The following is a 20,345-nucleotide window of genomic DNA, read 5'->3' on the forward strand; positions in this document are numbered from 1 at the left end:
TAATTTTCTGGGCAGTCACTAGTAGATGAACAGGAAAGACCAGGAGACTCGAATCAAGGGGACCAGGTTCCTCTCCTGACTTGTGAATTTATTTACTTGCTGGTGGCCATGGACAAAGAACCTCTCTGGGTTTCAGGAAACTCATTTGTTCTCATTTGGAATTGGTCAGCAAAGGCCCTATTTCATTGATATGAAGGTAAATGCATTTTCCTTACAAATCATCTCAAATCCCAAACCTGGGGCTGACCTGCTTTATCTCCACCTAACCAGGGAGAGAGGAGGAGAAGTTTGTTTCTGGGTGAAATGGAAAGAGCATGCCACCATGGTGGAGTTTTTCACTGGCAATCTGAGAACATAGCTTGAATAAAATTCTGATCATTATTTCAATATAATTGCTTCTTTTCATTGCATGTATTTTATTTTATGCTTTTAAACCAATCCCCAGGGCCAGATGTTTAGGACACAAAAAAGGAAGGGTTTGGGGGTGAGATCCTAATACAATGCCAGAGGGGCACAGCTGTTATCTGGGCAGGATCATGAGATGCTCAGAAAACCAGCAGTGCCCTTCCTGGGGTGACTGGAAGACAGCTGCCCAAGGTGCCCTCTTGGGAGGCCCTGTTAATGCAGGCCCGGGAGGACAGGTGAGTTCTTAAGCCCCGAGACTCTCAGTGGCTTAGTTGGGTCTTTTAGAGCAATAGAAGTGGATTTATCAAAATGACAAGGGTGGATTGAAATCCGCTTAAAATGAAATCTGGCATCTCTTTCCACCCCAAGGCTGGGGAAGATTTCATCAGACAGCTGCCCTGAAATCTCTGAAGACCCTGCCCTATAAAGGACCCCTGCCTATAAAGAAATGCTTTTGGCATCAAAAGAAATTTCTTCATAAGGCAGATCCCCCTAAGTTAGAAGATCTCCATTATTGGGATAGCAAAGGGATTGTTCCCTCTCCCCAGGGGACTGAGCTGGTTGAGCAGCTGACAAAGCAGCTGTCAGAAGGCATTACCAGGCCAGAACAACCAGAGGCCATCTGGGCACAGCCTCCTGGTGGAGAGCTTGCTTCTGGGGGTGGGCCTGAGCTCGGAGCTGCTTTTCCATGTGGCCATCCTGCCTTGGCAACTGAAGGCCCCAAGTTGTCACATGGGAGATCATTTGGAGGTTGACTCTTGAAAGAGATTGAGCCATCAGAAGACATTGTTGGCTTTGCCTTCTCTGGAGAAAAATCTTTCACCTATGGAGATCAGTTCGTGCACTTTGACTTAAGAAACCTAGAGAGCTGTCCAGGGCCCCGAGAAGGCAGTGATTTGCCCAGGGTCCCACAGCTAACATAGGATCCCAAGATTTGAAGCCAGGCCTTCAATGTCTCTGAAGCCATTTGTAGAAAGGAAGAAGCTTGGCTGACTGAGGAGATCACCAAATAGTCTTGGCCTTCAGAGATGCCAATTTCCCACAGCCCAGCAGGAAAACTTATCAAACAAGTAAAACAAATGCTGAATTCAGAGTGTGGGCCTAGGACTGGTGACTTACCAGAGCAATTGGAGATGATCTGATCATGGGCTTTGCTCTTAATCCAGATGGTTCGAATCACAATGAAGTAAATAACACTGGAAAGAGACAGAGAGAGAGGGGAGAGAGAGAGAGAGAGAGAGAGGGAGAGAGAGAGAGAGAGAGAGAGAGAGAGAGAGAGAGAGAGAGAGAGAATTAGACAGGTACAGAGAGAAACAAAATTGGGCGAGAAAAACAACTGAGTTTCTCTGCATTTAAGGTGACTTCTAGGAGTGTCTAAACTCATCCATGAGGTTCAAAGCTCCCCCCACTGGTCCTAGCTCATCATTTCTCTGACCACCTTCCCCATCCAATGTCCGCTCTAATTTGGGGCTGATGGAAGAAACAGCTGCTGATCCAAGGGAGCATGGCTCATGTCGGTTCTAGCTGATAGAGCACTAACAATTTCTAAAGATCTCGATCAGCCTCAAAATGCACATCTCTATTAAAGGCTGTGCTGCCTCTCCTTTCAGGGAGTGAGTAGGGGCCCCCAAACAGAGCCTCCCTAAACCCCTTGATCTTTTAATCGCTCCTGCTCCCATTGCTTCAGACCTGGCCTTTCTTAAATCCCTCTACAGCTCAAGGGAAGAATGAGAAAACATTCAACAGTATTTAGAATTCTCAGCTCTGCATCACTCTCCAGGCTGAGGATCTTATCCCTGATAAACCAAGTGAAAGAACACAGCATCGTGGAAGGTTCCCAGGAGATTGTCTACTTTTGCCTCTTTGGCATCATTTAGTCTATTCCAACTTTCTTATTTTAATATGGGGAAGCTGAACCTTAGAACAATACAGTGACCTGCCCAAGAACATAGAGGCAGTGAAGAGCAAATCCAAGGTTCATCCCTATGGTCTCTAAATCCAGTCTTCTTTCCCCTGCAATGTGAGATATTTGTGGCTCTAATGAGCATTTGGAAATTTTAACCAACAGAACCTAGTGGGAAGGGTGTGAGATGGACTAGAAGTCAGAGAGCTATTGTCTGATGTTAGGCATCCCTTGAAAGTCAAAGCCCAGCATTTTAATACCAACATTCTGTTGGTGATATGGTATTGAGATACAATAAGGCAGTGGAGCAGTGCAGATTGGGTGGTGTGCTTAGTCTGCCTCATATACCCAATAAATTGAATGTGGAAAACATCCTAGGCCTTTTGTATATATAGACCAAATGGAGTGCAGCAAGACAGGCATAGTCCTTAAGTGACCTCCAGGAATTTACCTTTACAATGACACAAGTATAAACATAGATGGAGCACTGGACTCAGAGCTAGGGAGACCTCAGTTCAAATCCAGCCTCAGCTATATCCTTGCTTGTGATTCTGGGCAAGTAACTTGTCTGTCTCAGTTTCCTTAAGTGTGAAATGAGAGGTCTTGGACTCCATGGCCTCTGAAATGCCCATGATGTTTGAGTAGGCAACCTTTGAGTTCTCTCCCAGCTCTGAGATTTTACCAAGCCATGATTACTTTTTCATGCTACTCTTTTTTTTTAGGTTTTTTCAAGGCAAATAGGGTTAAGTGGCTTGCCCAAGTCCACACAGCTATAATTACTAAGTGTCTGAGGCTGGATTTGAACCCAGGTATTCCTGGCTCCAGGGCCGGTGCTCTATCCATTGCACCACCTAGCTGCCCCTCATGCTACTCTTCTAAAAAAAGTCATACTCTTGATCTCTCCATCCTTCTATCTTCTATCTTCTCTCTCTCTCTCTCTCTCTGTCTCTCTCTCTCTCTCTCTGTCTCTCTCTCTCTCTCTGCTAGAGTCAATTAATTCATTGAGGCAGTAAATTAGATCAATGTCTTAGAGTTAAGACATGTTGTGAAGTTGCTTCAGGTACTTATGAGCTGAGTGATGCTGAGCAAATCACCTCAGTGATTTGTGACTCAGTTTCTTCATCTTTAGAATTGGGTATTTAGACATGATGGCCCCTAAGGTCATCTCCAGCTCCAAATCTAGGATCCGATAATCAACCAAATCATCAAAAAGCATTTATTGTCTGTGGTGTCCCAGGTTCTGAGCTGAGGTAGAAGGTACAGGCACAAAAATACAAGTCCTTCCTTTCTAGGGGAGGAAACAATATCTATACCTAAAAATGCACATAGAATAGAGGGGAGAAAATTGGAGAGAAAGTGAAGTCTTCCCAACCACTGCAGTTGTCTAGAGCTCTTAAGAGTTGAAGACACTTGCCCAAGGCCATGCAGCCAATGGGAGGAAGGACTTCAATTTGGCTCTTCCTGAAGAGGAGAGGCCAGTTCTTGATTCAATATATCATGCTGCCAAAAAACTACAAAAGAGCAAGGCAATCATAGTTCAACTCTTCCTTGGATACCAAGACCCTGGAAAATCACTTTATCTGTCTTGTCTCAATTTCTTCATTTGTAAAATGAACCCTAGAAGGAAATGACAAACCAATCCAGTAACTCTGCCAAGAAACCCTCTTGACACAAAGAGTCAGACAGGATTGAAAATGACTGAACAAGCACCAGCACAAACCAAAGAGGGCAAGGAGACATGAACAGCTGATGGGGTTGGGAAGGACCTCCTGGAAGCAGTGGTACTCAACCTGAGCTGAAAGGGAAGCATAAGATCCTAAGGTCATAGTCGGGAGGAGGTGGAGAGAGAAAGAGGGCCTGTGAATGTAAAGAAATGAGGAAATCAGCAATACTTCTTTCACCTGTTTTTTGAAGATTTCTAAGTCACAGTTCTGAGAGGAAAATTCTCCAATAGCTAGAGGAGACCCTTGGGTCACCTCCCAAACTTTTGATTTTCCCCTTTGCCTGAGTCTTGGGGTGGGGGTGGGGTAAAACTGGCAAAGAATGACCCTCTTTTCAATCTTTGGAAAAATAGCTGTTCCTGCCAAGCTCTGCCACATAGAGACTTGTGAGGGCTGGTCTACAGGATGGGTAGACATCTGTCAACTACAAGGTCAGTGTCTCTAAGAAGGTAGCCATTCTACAAGAAACCATCAATGGTTGGATTCTAGAGAAGCATGGGATGAGTTACAGGATCTGATGCTGAGTGAAGGGAGCAGAACCAAGAGAACAATGTACACATTAACAACACTGTGAGATGATCAACCTTCAGGGAAGCAGCTCCTCTCAGTAGTTCAGAGAGGTAGGATAACTGTTAGATCAGCTATGAACTGTTATCCGCATGCAGAGGAAGAAAAACACACACAAAACTACTTCAGAATCTGATGAACACTTTATAAAAATTATCTCTTATGAATCTCTTTCCCTTAATCCTAATTCCTTGTAGTGAAAATGACTAATCTGTAAATGTTTATCAAAAATATGGATGCACTATGCTAACCTGACTCTTCCCCACTGAGGGGAAGGGGGTGGGAAGGGAGGGTGAAAAATACATAAAATATTAAAAATATACATGTGCATATGGCTGAAAAAATAATAAATTTTTTAAAGAAGAAAGCCAAATAAGGCACCAAAAGCTGCCTTTTGTTCTCCTTTTCCCTGCAGGCCCGAACATATTGTTCTATTGCTCAAGAGAGCTGAGTTTTCCTGCCTATCCAGAGAGTGATGGAACACTATGTACAATTTAGTACACAATTCTCTTATTTGTACAGTTTGGTTAAAGTTAAGTTCAAGTAACCACATAGCAACTTCTAAGATCATTGATTTGGAGTTGGGAGGGACCATAGTAGTTCTTATTCTCATTTTACAGAGGAGGAAATTAAGGTAAAATGTCGACTGGTTCAAAGTCTCAAAGGTAAGAATTGATAAAAGAAGATTCCAAATCAGGGCACTTACTTCCAATCTGGTAATCTCACCCCTAGATGGGTCCTTGGGGGACATCCTTCATATTAACAGTTAAAGGAACTGAAGCCTAGGAAGCATAAAAGGTGGAATTCAAACCGTGGTCCTCAGATTCCCAAATCAGATATCTTTTCAGTGTAGGAGGACATAGAGGCCCCCAGCTACATTTAAAATGGACATTAAGTGGCAAAACTAGGACCTGACAAGATGTTTTATTTTAATACCAAGATTGTCTCCAATGCATTGATGCCCCGATTTCAATGCCTATTCACAAAAATGCTATTCATGTTTCTGTAAAAAATGAAAAGGAAAGATAATCTAAAATCTTTTCATGCATGATGGTAGAAACAATGGTAGAAACAAACACTTTGTCTTGTGGGAGTGAGAGAAAAGCATCCCCCCCCCAGTTTTCCATTCTCTTCTCACTCAGGTCTTCACATCTCTGTGGAAGACAGGTCAAAGGCAGCCAAACTAGTCCTTCATGACTGGGAGAAATACACAAGAGTTTTCGATAGGTCTGTGTCCTGTTAATCTAGAAGAAAGTCCGTATGGGCTATGGGGCAGGGGGTTGCTCCACCTCTACTCTCCTGGCTCTAGTTAACAATTATTCAGCTATCATATCAAAAGAAATTGATAAGGATTAAAATCTTCAAAGGGAAGGGTTATAACCTCCGGGTCCTGTGATAGATATGGTCCTAAGGATATTTCAGTGACTCCAACAAGGCAAGAATCTGTTAAATTATCAAATGAGATTATTTCTGTAAAACACTTAACATTGTGTCTAGATCATAAAAGCACCTATGTCACAGAGCTTATTATGTAGCTTCCACTACTATGGCTACTACTAATTACCACCATTATTGTAGTAGTAATGGTGGTAATTAGTAGTAGCCATAGTAGTGGAAGTGGTAGTATTAGATAGTAGTAGTAGTTGTAGTGGTAGATAGTAGTAGCAGTAGTAGTAGTAGTAGTAGTAGTAGTAGTAGTAGTAGTAGTAGCAGCAGCATTAAGTAGCAGTAGTGGTAGCAGTAGCAGTAGTAGTAGTAGGAGGAGGAGGAGGACTTAATAGTAGTCATAGTAATCCCAGTAATCTAGTTACACTAGTCATAGTAGTGGTAGTCGTGTTATTGGTAGGGTTAGTGCTAGTTAGTGGTAGTTGTGGAAGCAGTAGTAGTAGTAGTCGTAGTAGTAATAGTATCAGTCATAGTAGTTGTAGCAGTCCCAGTAGTCTAGTCATAGTAGTCACAGTAGTGGTAGTGGTAGAGGTAGTGATAGTAGTGGTAGTGGTAGAGGTAGTAGTAGCAGTAGGAGTAGAATTATCTTTTTCCAAAGAACAGAGCAAGTGATCAGGTTCTGATTTACCTTAGTGATTGATAATAGCTTCCTTCCAAAGGTGAAAAGAAGCAGCCAGGGGCTGCAATGGGAGGGACTAAGCTCTAGGAAGATGAGACGATAGTCCCTCACTGCCTGTTGACCTTGTCTGAGCTTGATTGTAGTAGTATATTCAGTTGTGTCCACCATACATGTCAGAAAGGAACCACTGGGCTAGACAATGTCCAAAGGTGGATGACCAAATTAGGGGTGTCTTGAGTTAATGAGATGTAAGGCTTGCCTGAAGAAACTGAGCAAATTGAGCCTGGAGAAGAGAAACTCAGGGGAAACATCTTCAAGATCTGACTCTGAATCTGAAAGGATTAGACTTGTTCCCTGTCTCTGAGATTAGGAGCAAGAACAGTGGTGGAGATTGAAAAGAGGCCCATTTAGCCTTAATAAACTTCAGTGCGATGGCTTTCCTGGAGAGGTGAAGACCTCTTTGGGGTCTTCAAATAGAGAATGGATGTCCACATACATCTTGTCAGTTATAAGGAGGATTCCTTTTGCTTATGGTTCAGACTAAATAACTGGTGAAGTCCCTTCCATCTTGGAGACTGGGGTGCTGTAGTCCTCCTGCACTCTGCCTCAGTCATCCATGGTGGGAATATCAGTTTTGCTTTTGGAGATTACAGTTTAAGAACATTGATTAACTGACAGGCATCCAGGAGGTCAACCAGAGTACAAATTCATATTGTATTACTAAGTCTATTCCAAATTAGGTTCTACTGAAGGAGTCAAGGTGGTTCCCCCAGGGGATCAAGTTAGCTGTCTTCATCTGTCTCCAAGGCTATGGGAAGATGTGTTCTATGGCCACTGAGGGCAGAAACAGCAGTGATGAGTGGTAGCCATGAAGAGCCCAATTGGTGTTGATGCCAGGAAGAACTCCCTAATTAAGAGAGGTCTCAAACCAATCAAACCATGAGCACCTACTGTGTGCCTCCAACTGAGCTGGGCACTGGGGATACAAAGACAAAGACGAAGCAGTCCCTGTTCTCTGGAATTGCCATTTTGTGAGGGGAGACTACCACCATCCATCTCAGAATGGTGAGGGCTGCTTTGGGAGGTCTCAAGGAAGAAGGCTTCCATTAGTAGAGAACCATGGAACATATATCATGGCCATATATCAAACAGGTGTGTGATAGAGGGGATTCTTTTTCAGGCATAGGCTGGACCAGAAAACTTTGGGGGCCATCTCTTCATCCCTGGTGCTTTACCTTCTCAGAATCTAGGTTTTGAATGGGTACCGAGAAAAGATTCTGAAAAGTCAAGTTTTGCTCCTATTCAAAATAATACACCCTTCAGACTGTAATCTACCTGAAGGCAGAACTGAGGTCTCTTGTACTTTCCCCCTTAGCACATGCTGAGTACTAGTCAGTATTTGAAACATGCTTCTTAGAAGCATTATCTGTGTTTTATAGCTCAAAATGACTTTTCAGATCATCTGGTCCCTGGATATCTAAACATGTGAGCCTTGGGGCTTTCTTCCTAAACCTGTAATGTCCAGGATTTTCAGCAAAAATTAAATAGTAAGTTAAAAACTCAAGTCTAGTGACCTTATTCCCTACTGTCACTTTTGGGAATTGATTTTAAAAAACTAATGTCTAATTTGAACCAAATATCAATAAAAGCTCATGTGGCCCTCTCCCCCCACCAAATCCATAAGAATTTCTTTTGAGATCATACTGAACTCCATTTCTTATCAAAATGATTTTCCTTCCACCTGACCCTTGGAGCCCTGAGTCTGAGGCCATGAACACATAATGTGCTCCATTTTCAGAGGCTGCCCTTCATCAGATGCTCCTTGCCATGGTCTGCCACTCCTAGGTACAGGTCTCCTTCAGAGTCAGCCCTATATTTGGGAATCAGCTCGGGGATGCAAAAAATAAAAAGAAAGCAAAAGTGAGAAGAATAATTTCTTTCTTCCAATGTTTCTCAAAGAGATTAGGAAAAAAAAGAATATACAAAAAAGAAAAGTCTGTTGTATGAGATGATTAAATAAATGTGGGTACCTCGCTTAGGAAGATACTACGTCTTCCAGGACTTGCCTGCCCTTCTTTGGTTTTGCAAAATGTCTCGAACATCTCAAGAAAATTTGAACACAAGAAAGAAAAAACCAGAAAAATCTCTTCCCAATCTCGCTTTAATCTGACCTTTGGAAGAGAGGTTCACCTTCCTTGCCTCCACCAGCACCCGAACAGTTTGCCAACTGCCACCTACTGACTGTTAATTCCATTAGTCTTGAAAGAGGCAGCATTCCCTCCCCCACTCAGAGGAGCTATTCTACATCTGCACTATCTCCTTCCCCCTCCCCCAAGGCCTTCAAAGAAGCAGGCCTCAATGGAGAAGGCTCAGTCATTCACATCAACTGCCACCTTTGGGCAGGTAAGGTAGCCCAAATGGAGCAGCAAAGCTCCTTGAAAGACAGGAATTTGCCTATTCCAGGCTTGTCAAACTGCTGCTGCCACCTCAGTAGTGGCGTCCTCTAGGCCACTGAGCCTGCTTCCAGACCCAACGTGGTAGTCATCTTTGAGGAGTCCTTACTTGGGAGAAGGACTTGCTGTCCTCAGTTTCATCACCTCCATTGCTATCATCCACAGTAGCTGACCAACTGGGAGTGCCAGCATCTTTCAGACTACCTTCTCTCCTTCCAGTTTGGCCCCTTGAGCTAACATTTTAGGGATGCTTCTTTGGGTACCACAACCAGAGACAGAGAACCCCCAAAGACTTTTCTCACTCACAAAAACCTTGGTTCAACACCAGAAACTGATAGGATACTATTAGTGGAAATGGCAACTAAGAAAGGCCTGATCATCTGCTTCAGTGTTGCACCCCAAAGACCACAGGCCCTTTCCAAAGTTGAAACCTCTTAGAGATTTAGTATGTGAGTTCTTTGAGAGCAAGGACTAGCTTTCCTTTATCTATCCCTGGGGGTTGTGCCCAAAACAAATACTATGTCCATTCATTCATTCATTCATCCATATATTCATTCATTCAACACTTTTGTAACATCTTGACGGTTTACATTTGTATAGTGCTCTAGGTCTGACATGTCACAAGATACTTTGCAATCAATCACATCAGCTCCTCCATTGTTCCTCCTTCTCTCCCCTCTTCTGAGGATTTTATTGCCCATTAGTACCTTCACAAAGGATTTGAAAACAGCTTCTGAAGAGATGCAGGGGACACAGGCAGATTTGAGTTTTAAACTTGCTCCCCATACTAATTAGCTGGGTAAGCTTGGACAGGTCTCTTTTGGTTTTCCCATTGGTAGATGGGAATAGCACCAATTCCTCAGGATCATTATAAGACTCAAATGAAATTATTTGTATCAGGTACCTTGCAAACCTTAAAGGACTATAGAAATGTTAGCGGCTATGATTATGATTATTGTTATTGCTATTATTATCATTAACAATGATGTAGAATTGTGGTAAAACCATTTTTTCATCCTTATGTGTACTTTTAGTCTTTGGGCCTTCAGAAAATCAATGATTTCACTGATGCCCCATCCTCTCCTAAAGCACGCATCAGAAGCCCCCATTGGTATATCTTTGTCAGTCTTCTTCTCAAGCTCTGCCAAGGAATCATTGCCATTGATAGTCCCTCTGATGAAGAGCCCATTCAGGCTTCCTTTCTCAGTGACTAACTTTTTTTTACTATTTTTTAATTTTTCCAACCACCTGCAAAGAAAATTTTCAGCAGTCATTTTATAAGGTTTTTAGTTTCACATTTTTCTCCCTCCCTCTCCCCCCCCCAGAAAGCAATCTATATTCTATTTACTTTCCCCTTATCCTTCCTTACTAATGTTTTGCTTCTGATTGCTTCCTCTTGATCCATCTTTCTATCTACCCTTTTCCATTTCCTTCTCTCTTTCCCCTTTTACTTTTCTTAACTTTATATTTGCTTTGCCCTCCCTTTTTTCATTCTTCCCCTTCCTTTCCCCTGCCCTCCCCCATTTTCTTGTAGGGTAAGATACATTTTTAAACTCAATTGGAAATGTATGCTATTCCCTCAACCAAATCTGTTGAGAGTAAGTTTTACTTAGTGCTTACACCCTCCCTTCTTTCCCACTACATAATAGGTCTTTGTGCCTCTTTATGTGATGTTATTTATCCTCTAACATCTCATTCTTTCCTAGTATAATTCTTCTTTTCATGACTTGATGGTTTTAAACCTGTCTTGTACCTACAATCTCTATCAAGATATACTCCTTTTATCTGTCCTGATAGATTTCTTAAGGGTTGATTGATTGATTGGTTACCTCATTGTTTCTTCATACTCCCAACCTCTGACAATTACACTCCCCTCAACTACCCCATTAGAAATACAATTCTCAAAGGCTATAAATGTCATCAAATTATAATTAATTTATACCACACCCTCTTTCCAAATACCATCTATAGAAATACAACCCTCATGAACTAAAGTATCATGTAAGCAAAATCACTCAAGAGTCAAAAGTTTAGGGGCAGCTAGGTGGTACAGTGAATAGAGTACTGGCCCTGGAGTCAGGTGGACCTGAGTTCAAATTTGACCTCAGACACTTAATAATTACCTAGCTATGTGACCTTGGGCAAGTCACTTAAACCCATTGCCTTATATAAAAACATAAAAATAAGTCAAAAGTTTGATAACATCACAGTCAATTCATACCCGCACCCTTTGTCTAAATGTGTTCCTTTCAATTGTCCTAAGAAAACACAGTTCTCAAGAGGTAACATTCTTCCCCTACTTCTCTTTCCCTTTTTATGCATCTTCTGAGTCTTGTATTTGAAGATAAAATGTTCTGTTCAGTTCAGATTTATTAATATTCAGTTCAGATCTTTTTATCAGTTAAGTTTGAAAGTCTTTTATAAAGGCCATCTTTCCCTCTGAAAGAATATGCTGAATTTTGCAGAGTACTTGGTTCTTGGTTATAATTAAAAGTTCCTTTGTTGTCCTCTGATCAGTTAATATTGAAACTTAATAAGTCCTGTGTAATTCTAACTAAATTGCTTCTTTTTGGCTGCTTGTGTTATTTTCAACTTTAGCTGAGAATTCTGAAATTTGGCTAAAATATTCCTTGGAGTTTTCATTGTAGGACCTCTTTCTGGGGTGATAGTTGAATTCTTTTAAGGACTATTTTATCTTTTTGTTCTAGGATATTAGGGCAGTTTTTCATGATAATTTCCTGCATGATATTTTTCAAGATTTTTTCTGATTGTGGCTTTCAAGTAGAAAAATAATTTGTAAATTGTATCTTCTGGATCTATTTTTCCAGATCAGTCCTAGGAGGTCGTTTACTTTTCTTCTATTTTTCCAATTTTTTCATTTGTTTGATGGCATCTTGGGGTCTCACAGAGTCATTCATTTGCTTTCTTTTTCTTTCTTTTTTTTAGATTTTTTTTGCAAGGCAATGGGGTTAAGTGGCTTGTCCAAGGCCACACAGCTAGGTAATTATAAAGTGCCTGAGGCTGGAATTGAACTCAGGTCCTTCTGACTCCAGGGCTGGTGCTGTAGCCACTGTGCCACCTAGCAGCCCCAGGGTCATTCATTTCCATTTGTCCAATTCTTGTTTTATTTTCTTCAGTTAGCATTTTTGTTTCTTTTTCCAACTGGCTAATTTTATTTTCTGCCTGGTCAATTGTACTTTTAAAATTACTGTTTTCTTGAGTTAATTTTTCATAATTCTCTGGCATGACTTTAATTTCTTTTCTCTATTTTTCTTCTTCCACTCTTCTTTTTGGAATTGAGACCAGTTCATCAATATGTTAGAGGTTTCACATGTAGGCATTTTATCTCTGCATTGCTATTCTGAGATGGTGTTTTTATCAACCTTATCAGAATAGTAGTTGTCAATGGTTAGTGGGCTTTTTTTCTGTTTCTGTGGTATAGGGTATACAGTCCCAAGTTTTTTTTTTTGTTTTTTTTTTGAGGAATGGGTTCAGGTCCCTGGATTTCCACTCTGGCATTTCCAGTGTGCTATGTTTGCTCTCTCTGCTAGGATAGTCCAATACCTCACCAGCTTCCCAGGGCTTGAAACCTTGCTCTCCAAGCTGAGGTTGGAATCTTTATGGTTGGTAAAATTGTGCCGGAACTGTGGCTTCCTAGGTTTCCTGACTATTCTGGGCTATACTACCCTTTTACCCAAGCTACAGACATTTTCCTGAAGTTCCTCTAAGATAACTCATTGAGCTTCATTCCCAGTTCTTTGGGAAAGGCTCCAGAAGCTTTCTAGCACTGAAAAATACCATCTTGGCTCTGCCCTGGAAGTCAGTGACCAACTTGAAGGTGGAAAATCTCTGCCAGTGTAGCTGACTTGTCTACATAACTTTCATTCCACTGTTTTAGCCTTTGAAAGCACTCACCAATTTGTTGGACATCAGAGGATAATGTTAGTGCAGATACTTTCTAGTTGCTTTGGTATAAAAAAATGAATCTGGTGAAGATGAGGGTAGAAAGAAGCCTGGATTCTGCATTGGATGTCTTGGACTCAAATCCTGAATCCTTGAGCAACCTTGAGCAAAGTTGCTTTGTTGCTCTGGGCCTTATATTTCTTCAACTGTTAAATGGACAAGTTGGATTCCATTGAGATCTATGGACCTGTAATCCTTCAGAAGGTAGAGACCAATTGGCAGGATCTGATAATCACGTGTGCATTAAAAGGATTTGTGCAATCCCAGTACTCTGTACATGAGAATTATGATTTTTATCTAGAAAGTTATTCCATCTATTGAAGTTTAGAATTGGACTGGGTGTTATGGAGCTATTTTCAGCAAACTTTTCTGATTGATCACTTCTTTGCTCCCCAGCTGGTCCCATGTGCCCTCATTCTTGGGAAACAAAGATAATGAGTTGTTTTTATGAATCCACCCCCCAATCTCTCCTGAATCTCCTTGGCAGAGTTTTTTAATTACTTCTAGAGTGAGTACCTGGTATAATTGCTTTACTTTAGTCTTGGCTGTTTTCTTGGTACCTAATTGATTTCTCATTCTCCCACTGCTTGGATCCTGGGGAGGCAGCAGCCAAGGCATGAGCTACCTCTGGCCAACAATTGAGAATTAATAAGAGGGAGAAGAAAAGCAAGCTTGTCAGATGGCATTGATTTGTGATTTTGGGAAAAAAACAAAAACAAAGCAAAGCAAACCAGACTGGGTTATATTAAATGAAGGTTAAGAAGACTAGGGAGGGAAGGAAGAGAACAGGGGCAACAGACAGAGTACAGCATAGACCAGAGCAAACCAAAATCTGTCCCCTCAAAGCAGATCCTCCCAAAACACTATATGGGGCAGATGTGAGTATGTAGGCATGCATGCTCACTATCTGGGCACAAAATGCCCTGATTTCTCAGCTGCCACGGCCTCTTCTTCACAGTGATCTTTTGTGTGGACATATATGAACATAATAGTGTCTGTCTGCTTCAGCAGAGTATAAAATTCTTGAGGATGGTGACTTTTATTTCACTTTTGTCATTGTGTGCCCCATGGCCTAGCATAGTACTGATGTATAGAAGGAAGGATTGGAAGAGGATTGATCAGGTAATTACTGTGAGATAGACCTTGTGCTGGGTAGTTAGAGGACACAATGGAGAAAGCCTAGATCTGGAGTCATAAAGACCTTGAGTTCAAATCTGACCTCAATTACTTTCTAGTTGAATGATCTTTGACAAGTCACTTAACCTGTGTCTACCTCAGTTTTCTCATCTGTAAAACAGGAATGATAATAGGACCTATCTCCCAGGATTGTTATGAAGATAATGGAAAAAAATATTTGTAAAGCATTTTGAAAAACTCAAAGCACTACCATTTTTTTTGTTAATTTTTGTTGTCTTTTCAATTGCACCCAATTCTTCATGACCTGGTTTTGGATTTTCTTTGCAATGATCCTGGAGTAGTTTGCCATTTCCCTCTCAAGTTCATTTTATAGTTGAGGAAATTAAGGCAAACAGGGTTAAGTGACTAGCCCAGAGTTACATATTAAGAGTCTGAGGCCAGAGTTGACCTTACATTTGCCTGATTTCAGAGCAGTCTGTGCACCCTATGTCCTCACACAAGTACTAATTGTTATATTTCTCCATTCCTTCCTCCCTCCCTTCTTTCTCCTTCCTTCCTTCCTTCTTTCCTTCCTTCCTTCCTTCCTTCCTTCCTTCCTTCCTTCCTTCCTTCCTTCCTTCCTTCCTTCCTTCCTTCCTTCCTTCCTTCCTTCTGTACTTCTGTATTTCAGTGGTTAGAGTGCTAGGCATGGAATCAGGAAGACTCAGATTCTAATCTTGCCTCATACACATGTTAATTGCCTGACCCTGTGTAAGTCACCTAATCTCTATCTGCCTTAGTTTTTCCATATATAAAATGGGCATCATAATGCACCCACTTCCCAGGGTGGTAGTGAGAATCCAATGAGATAATGTCTGTAAAGTTGGAGAACAGTGACTAGCACACAGTAGATTTTTTTTTAGATTTTTCAAGGCAATGGGGTTAAGTGACTTGCCCAAGGCCACATGACTAGGTAATTATTGTCTGAGGTTGGATTTGAACCCAGGTACTCCTGACTCCAAGGCCGGTGCTTTATTCACTGTGCCACCTAGCCGCCCCCTTACAGTAGATTTTTAATAAATATTTATTTCCTTCCTCTTCTCCCATGAGAACAAAGTCAATAAAAAGTATTGAATTAATGCATATTGATGGTTGATTGATTCATTGACACTTTGGCCGATACAAATCCAGGGCTATCCCACTCCACCTAGATGAGAGAAGTCAGAAGACACACACATACACGCACACACACACAAACACACACTCACATACACACACGTGAATACATGTGGTTTATACGTATGCATATGGACACATACCTACACATGTTATATGTATGCATGTGTCTATGTGTGTGTATGTGTTTGTGCTTTGTAGTCCTGCTGTTTAATTGTGAACTGCTGTTTGTGATTCAGCCTAGTGTAATCTTCACACTGGGATACGGAGGGATGTGGAAAGAAAGGGCCAAGGTCTCTGTAACTTTTAAGTGGATGAAGAGGACAGCAATCAGACAAACCAAACCCAAGCATGGCTGCCCCTCCTCCTTGCTTCATGCAAATGCTCCCAAGTCACCAAGAGGAACACATAGGAAAGGCTTTCTGTATTGATCTCAGAGAGAATTCCCCTCCCCAATGCATTCCACACCTTCTTTTGCCCCAAAATACATCTGCTCAGCAGTAAATTACACTAGATAAAGCTGGCAAAATGTGAGGCAGCTAGAGACTGACAGCTACTCCACAAGCTTGGACTATGGCCTCAGGAGCCCAATAGGTCTCCTAGCTTAATAGGTCAACCTGCTCCAGCTCAGCTTAGTCTGAGATTAAAGCTGATCCCCAGCCTAGGTAGTTGGAGGGGTCCTACTGTAGGGAGAGATGGACCAGCTGCTGTCCAGGGTACTGAACCAAGGGGGACAGTCAACAAGGAAGACAAAGGACTGCTAATGCATTCAAAATGAAAGAACCCTTCAAGAACCCTTCAAGAAGCTATGCTGCCCTGAGCAGAGCAGGTCCTTGTTGGTGAGGGATGGTGTGGAGAATGTGGCCAGTGGCAGACACAGATTGATTCCTAAGTCATTAGGAAAATAAGTACAGCAGTGATGTACAGAAAGTAGCTCTTCAGTTGAATTAGCGCCAAGAGCTCTGCTAGGCTTTCAGGATTCACAGACTGCACTAGTCCCTGATGCAGCTTATTCACTGGGAGAGCTTACTCACTGCTCTCTCAATACTCTCAGTCCCAGTTTTTATATTTTATATCATTTCTACTTTTCTATTTATATACTTTTTACTTTTTTATAACTTAGAAAAATATTTTCTTAGATGAGTTCCCTTTTCTTGATCCATATTTAAGGGCAGGATTTCAGTTATAAGAAACCTCAGAGGACTTCAAGTCCAATTCATTTCCCACCCCAGGTCTCCATTACAACACACACACAACAAGTGGGCCTTTAGCATCTGATTAGACCCCCAATGAGGAATAGTTCTCTATCCTTCAAGGAAACCCATCTTTTCCTCAGATCTAATTGCTAGGAAGTTTTTTTTTTCTGATATGACATCTAAATTTTCCCTTTTACAATGTTTATACATTTTCAAGTTCTGGCCTCTAGGTCCAGAGAGATCAATCCCCAATCAATTATTCCCCAGTCATTCCCTTATTTTTTCTCATATCCCCAACTCCTTAGCCAAGATCCTTTTAAGTTCTTGCCTGGACTATTTCAAAAGCTTCCTTCTTAATAGGTCTACTTGCTTCAAGACTCATGGCACTCCAGTCCATCTCCTGTACAGATGCCAAAATGAATTTCACTAAGTGTAGATCATGTCATTCCCTCTACTGCTTAGGAAACCCAAATGACTCTCTGTTGCTAGGACAAAATATATTCATAAAACCCCCTTAGAACTTGGCCAAAGTATCAATGAATCAATCAACCATCATTTGACATTTCTCTCCTCTTACTATTCTTTAGACATGGTATTCATCTCTCTTTGCTTTTGGACTAGATATCCTCAGTGCCTAGAATATGTTCCCTCTTCTCCTCTAGGAAGTAGGTCATGCAGCAAATAGAGCACATGCCAGTAGTTAGGAAATCCTGAGTTCAAATCTTGTCCCAGTGAACATTCCAGCTATATGACCCTGGGTAAATTACATAACTTCTATTTGCCTCAGTTTCCAGGATAAGCAAAGACATGACCCCAAGGGTGTTGGTAGTGATATGATTGCAGGCATATCATTTAAAGGAAAGAATTCTGGAGCCTAGAATGATGACCCACACCTAAAATCACTCATATTGCAAGAGGCTAAGGCTGATGATCACGAGTTTGCGAGTTTTAAGTTGCTTTTTAAGGTGTCATTTTTTTTTCCCAGTATTTTTGTGTTTCCTTTATCAAGCTGTTGACTGGTACAGAGTATCCATTATAAAAATGCTTATTCCTCATCCAGTTGAATATTTCCTTTAAGATTCAATTCAAGCTTCACCTACATGGAGCCTTTCCTGATCCCCCAAATTGTCAGTGGTCTCTTTAGCAATGTAAATTCTCATATCATATATAGGAGTTCATACACATATATTAAATGTGTATACATACATATTACATGCAAATATTTTTTCCTTCCCTAATAGTCCATATGCTCCTTTGAGGCCAAGTATTATTCTATTTTGTCACAATTTGAATCTCCAGGGTCTATTAGAGTGCTTGGCACATTGCAGGTACCTAATAAATGTTACTGATTGATTTTTTTAGGGTTTTTTGCAAAGCAAATGGGGTTAAGTGGCTTGCCCAAGGCCCCACAACTAGGTAATTATTAAGTGTCTGAGGCTGGATTTGAACTCAGGTATGCCTGACTCCAGGACTGGTGTTCTATCCACTGTGCAACCTAGCTGTCCCCTGATTTATTTTACTTTCAGATTTATAGCCCTCCAAATTCATGCAGAAATCCTCTTTAAACTGAGTAATACCTTCTTCCAAAGAAATACCTCAATTCCTTCCAACTGACATTCGTGTGGCATGACTTACAGACCTTTTGCCATTCTAATTTCCTTTGACTATTTTCTAGGTTCTCAGTGGCCTTCCTAATCTGGGTCTCTCAGACCCAGAGTCTCTCTGACCAGGGACAAAGATATTGGGATGATCACCTGCTCATTTCCAAAAATTCTATCTCAGAATGCATTTCAAGATCTCATTAGTACTTTGAGCTTTCCACACCACACCATAAAATTCTATATCAAAATCCCCAACTTTTTTCACACAGACTTGTTCATAAATACATGTCTTCTCTACCTTGTACTTAGGAAATATATATCCTTGAACTCAAATTAAATTTCACCTTAGCTTCAGCCCTTTGTTCTATCTTGTCAAGTTCTCTTTAATACTTCCATCCAAAATGGCTTCACTTTACCTCCCAAGTTAGGGTCATTTGAAAATTTGATAAGCATGACTTCTCTGCCTTTACCTAAGACATTGAGGACAATAGGAGATAGTGTAGAGTCAAGTACAGATTTCTGAGGCATTCCCTTAGACATCTTTTTTCAAGTGAACATCAAACCATTATGACTATTCTTTGAGTCCAAATCTCTGAGTCTTCAGAATCAGCAACCAGCATTTATTAATCACTTATATGTTTCAGGTACTGTGTTAAACCCTGGAGATACAAATAAAGGCAAAAATATTGTCTCTGCCCTCAAGGAATTTACCTTTTATTGGAGAAGATACAAGGCACCACTATATATATTATTAATGGATGGCAATCTCAGAGGGAAGGGTTCTTTCTATCAGAAATGTTAGAGTATAGGTAAATTTTCCTACAGAAAATGGGATTTTAGATAAGCCTCAAGTCTTTCCCACTCCATTAAGCCTTTCTTGTTTACTTCAAGGAATGCCTGTACCAGCAAATGTGGCTTATCTTTCCTAGCTTGCTTTAGTGTGTACTCATAATCTCATATGATTCAATCTTGTCTGTACAACAAGAATGTAAACTCTTTAAATAGAGAGGACCTGATTTTGTAAACATTAAATTGTTTTAATAAGTTCATTGTTCCTGCTATAACCACTGACATATTTCTTCTGTATCTCTCATAGGATCCTGTCTGAGCCACGTCTGAGAAGGTGGCTGCAAGTGCTTGTAGTAGTCTGGACAAGACTCTTACCTGATAATGATCAGGGGAATGAAGTATACCAGGAAAGCCACGGTGGTCATGTATGGGATCCAATAGGAATCATCTGGCCACAGGGCCCAGCACTGTATTTCTCCATTGTCTAGTTTCCTTTTTCCAAAGATGATCAGGGTGGGAATGGAAAACAGGAAAGAGAGGCTCCAGGCAATGACAATCAGGATTTTTGCCTGCTTTTCTATTTAAGGAAATCAAAAAATTAGTCATTGTGGGTCCCTGATTTCACCCCTTTCCCTCCCTTTCCTTACCAAAAGTCAGAAATCCTGAAAATAATTAGTTTATAAATTGAATCTACACAGGAAACCATATCTAAAATGTAAGATCCTTGGAGACCTTTGCTATTTTTATCTTTGTATCTCCAATGTTTCATCAAAGGATGCCAAGAAAAAAAATATACTACTTAAAGTGAAGATGGCCTGGACATTTATTGAGAGCAAGAGACAACCAATGTTGAATAACTGGAGTATAGCTTTAGAACTGGAAGGAACCTCAAATGTCTATCCCCAAATTCTAATTTTACAAATAATGGAAACTGAGGCTTTGAGAGATGAATATCTTGCCTATGCTTATGTCATGCATAAATAGAATTGGGTTTTGAACCTAGACTCTCTGAGTCCAAATGTAACATTGTTTTCTTTGCTTCTGGATGCTGAATTTGAACTCAAGAAAGGCCCCTAGAATGTTGGGTGAACCCCTTGAGGCAGTCAGATGGGAAGGGATGCAAGAGTGTTGTGTCAAATGAATAGGCAAGAATGTGCTGCAATCCAAATCACTGGAGGAAAGACTCACATAGGAGAGCTCACTCCATGGAAGTCCTGTAATATCTAATATTTTGCCCACAGCAGGCAATTAATCAATTTATCTTTAAAATGACCTGTTTTGTTGAGTTTAATCTTTCTTATATATCTGTAGTAGATAGATATAGTGATTTGTTAGAAATATTTGATCTTTTTGTTGAACTCTCATGTTCATTGACTTTATGAAAACTAAG

General features: G+C 40.9%; 1 protein-coding gene and 1 long non-coding RNA gene across 2 annotated transcripts in view; one reads left to right on the top strand and one right to left on the bottom strand.

Annotated features, from left to right (window-relative positions):
• NPSR1 (neuropeptide S receptor 1) overlaps positions 1–20,345 on the bottom strand; it is a 241,685-nt gene that overhangs the window by 14,724 nt on the left and 206,616 nt on the right. Inside the window, exons 3-4 of the mRNA XM_074198923.1 lie at positions 19,331–19,532; positions 1,525–1,601 (exon numbers count right to left, since the gene is read on the bottom strand). Of these exons, the coding sequence (XP_074055024.1) occupies positions 1,525–1,601; positions 19,331–19,532 (279 nt within the window). The remainder of the gene's footprint in view (positions 1–1,524; positions 1,602–19,330; positions 19,533–20,345) is intronic.
• LOC141496393 (uncharacterized) lies at positions 8,864–19,959 on the top strand. Its single transcript, XR_012471047.1, has 2 exons — positions 8,864–9,064; positions 19,263–19,959. It is a non-coding gene; the product is annotated as an uncharacterized LOC141496393 (long non-coding RNA).

This window comes from Macrotis lagotis, chromosome 8, assembly GCF_037893015.1.
Source record: "Macrotis lagotis isolate mMagLag1 chromosome 8, bilby.v1.9.chrom.fasta, whole genome shotgun sequence".
In the NCBI taxonomy this organism is placed as follows: Eukaryota; Metazoa; Chordata; class Mammalia; order Peramelemorphia; family Peramelidae; genus Macrotis; species Macrotis lagotis.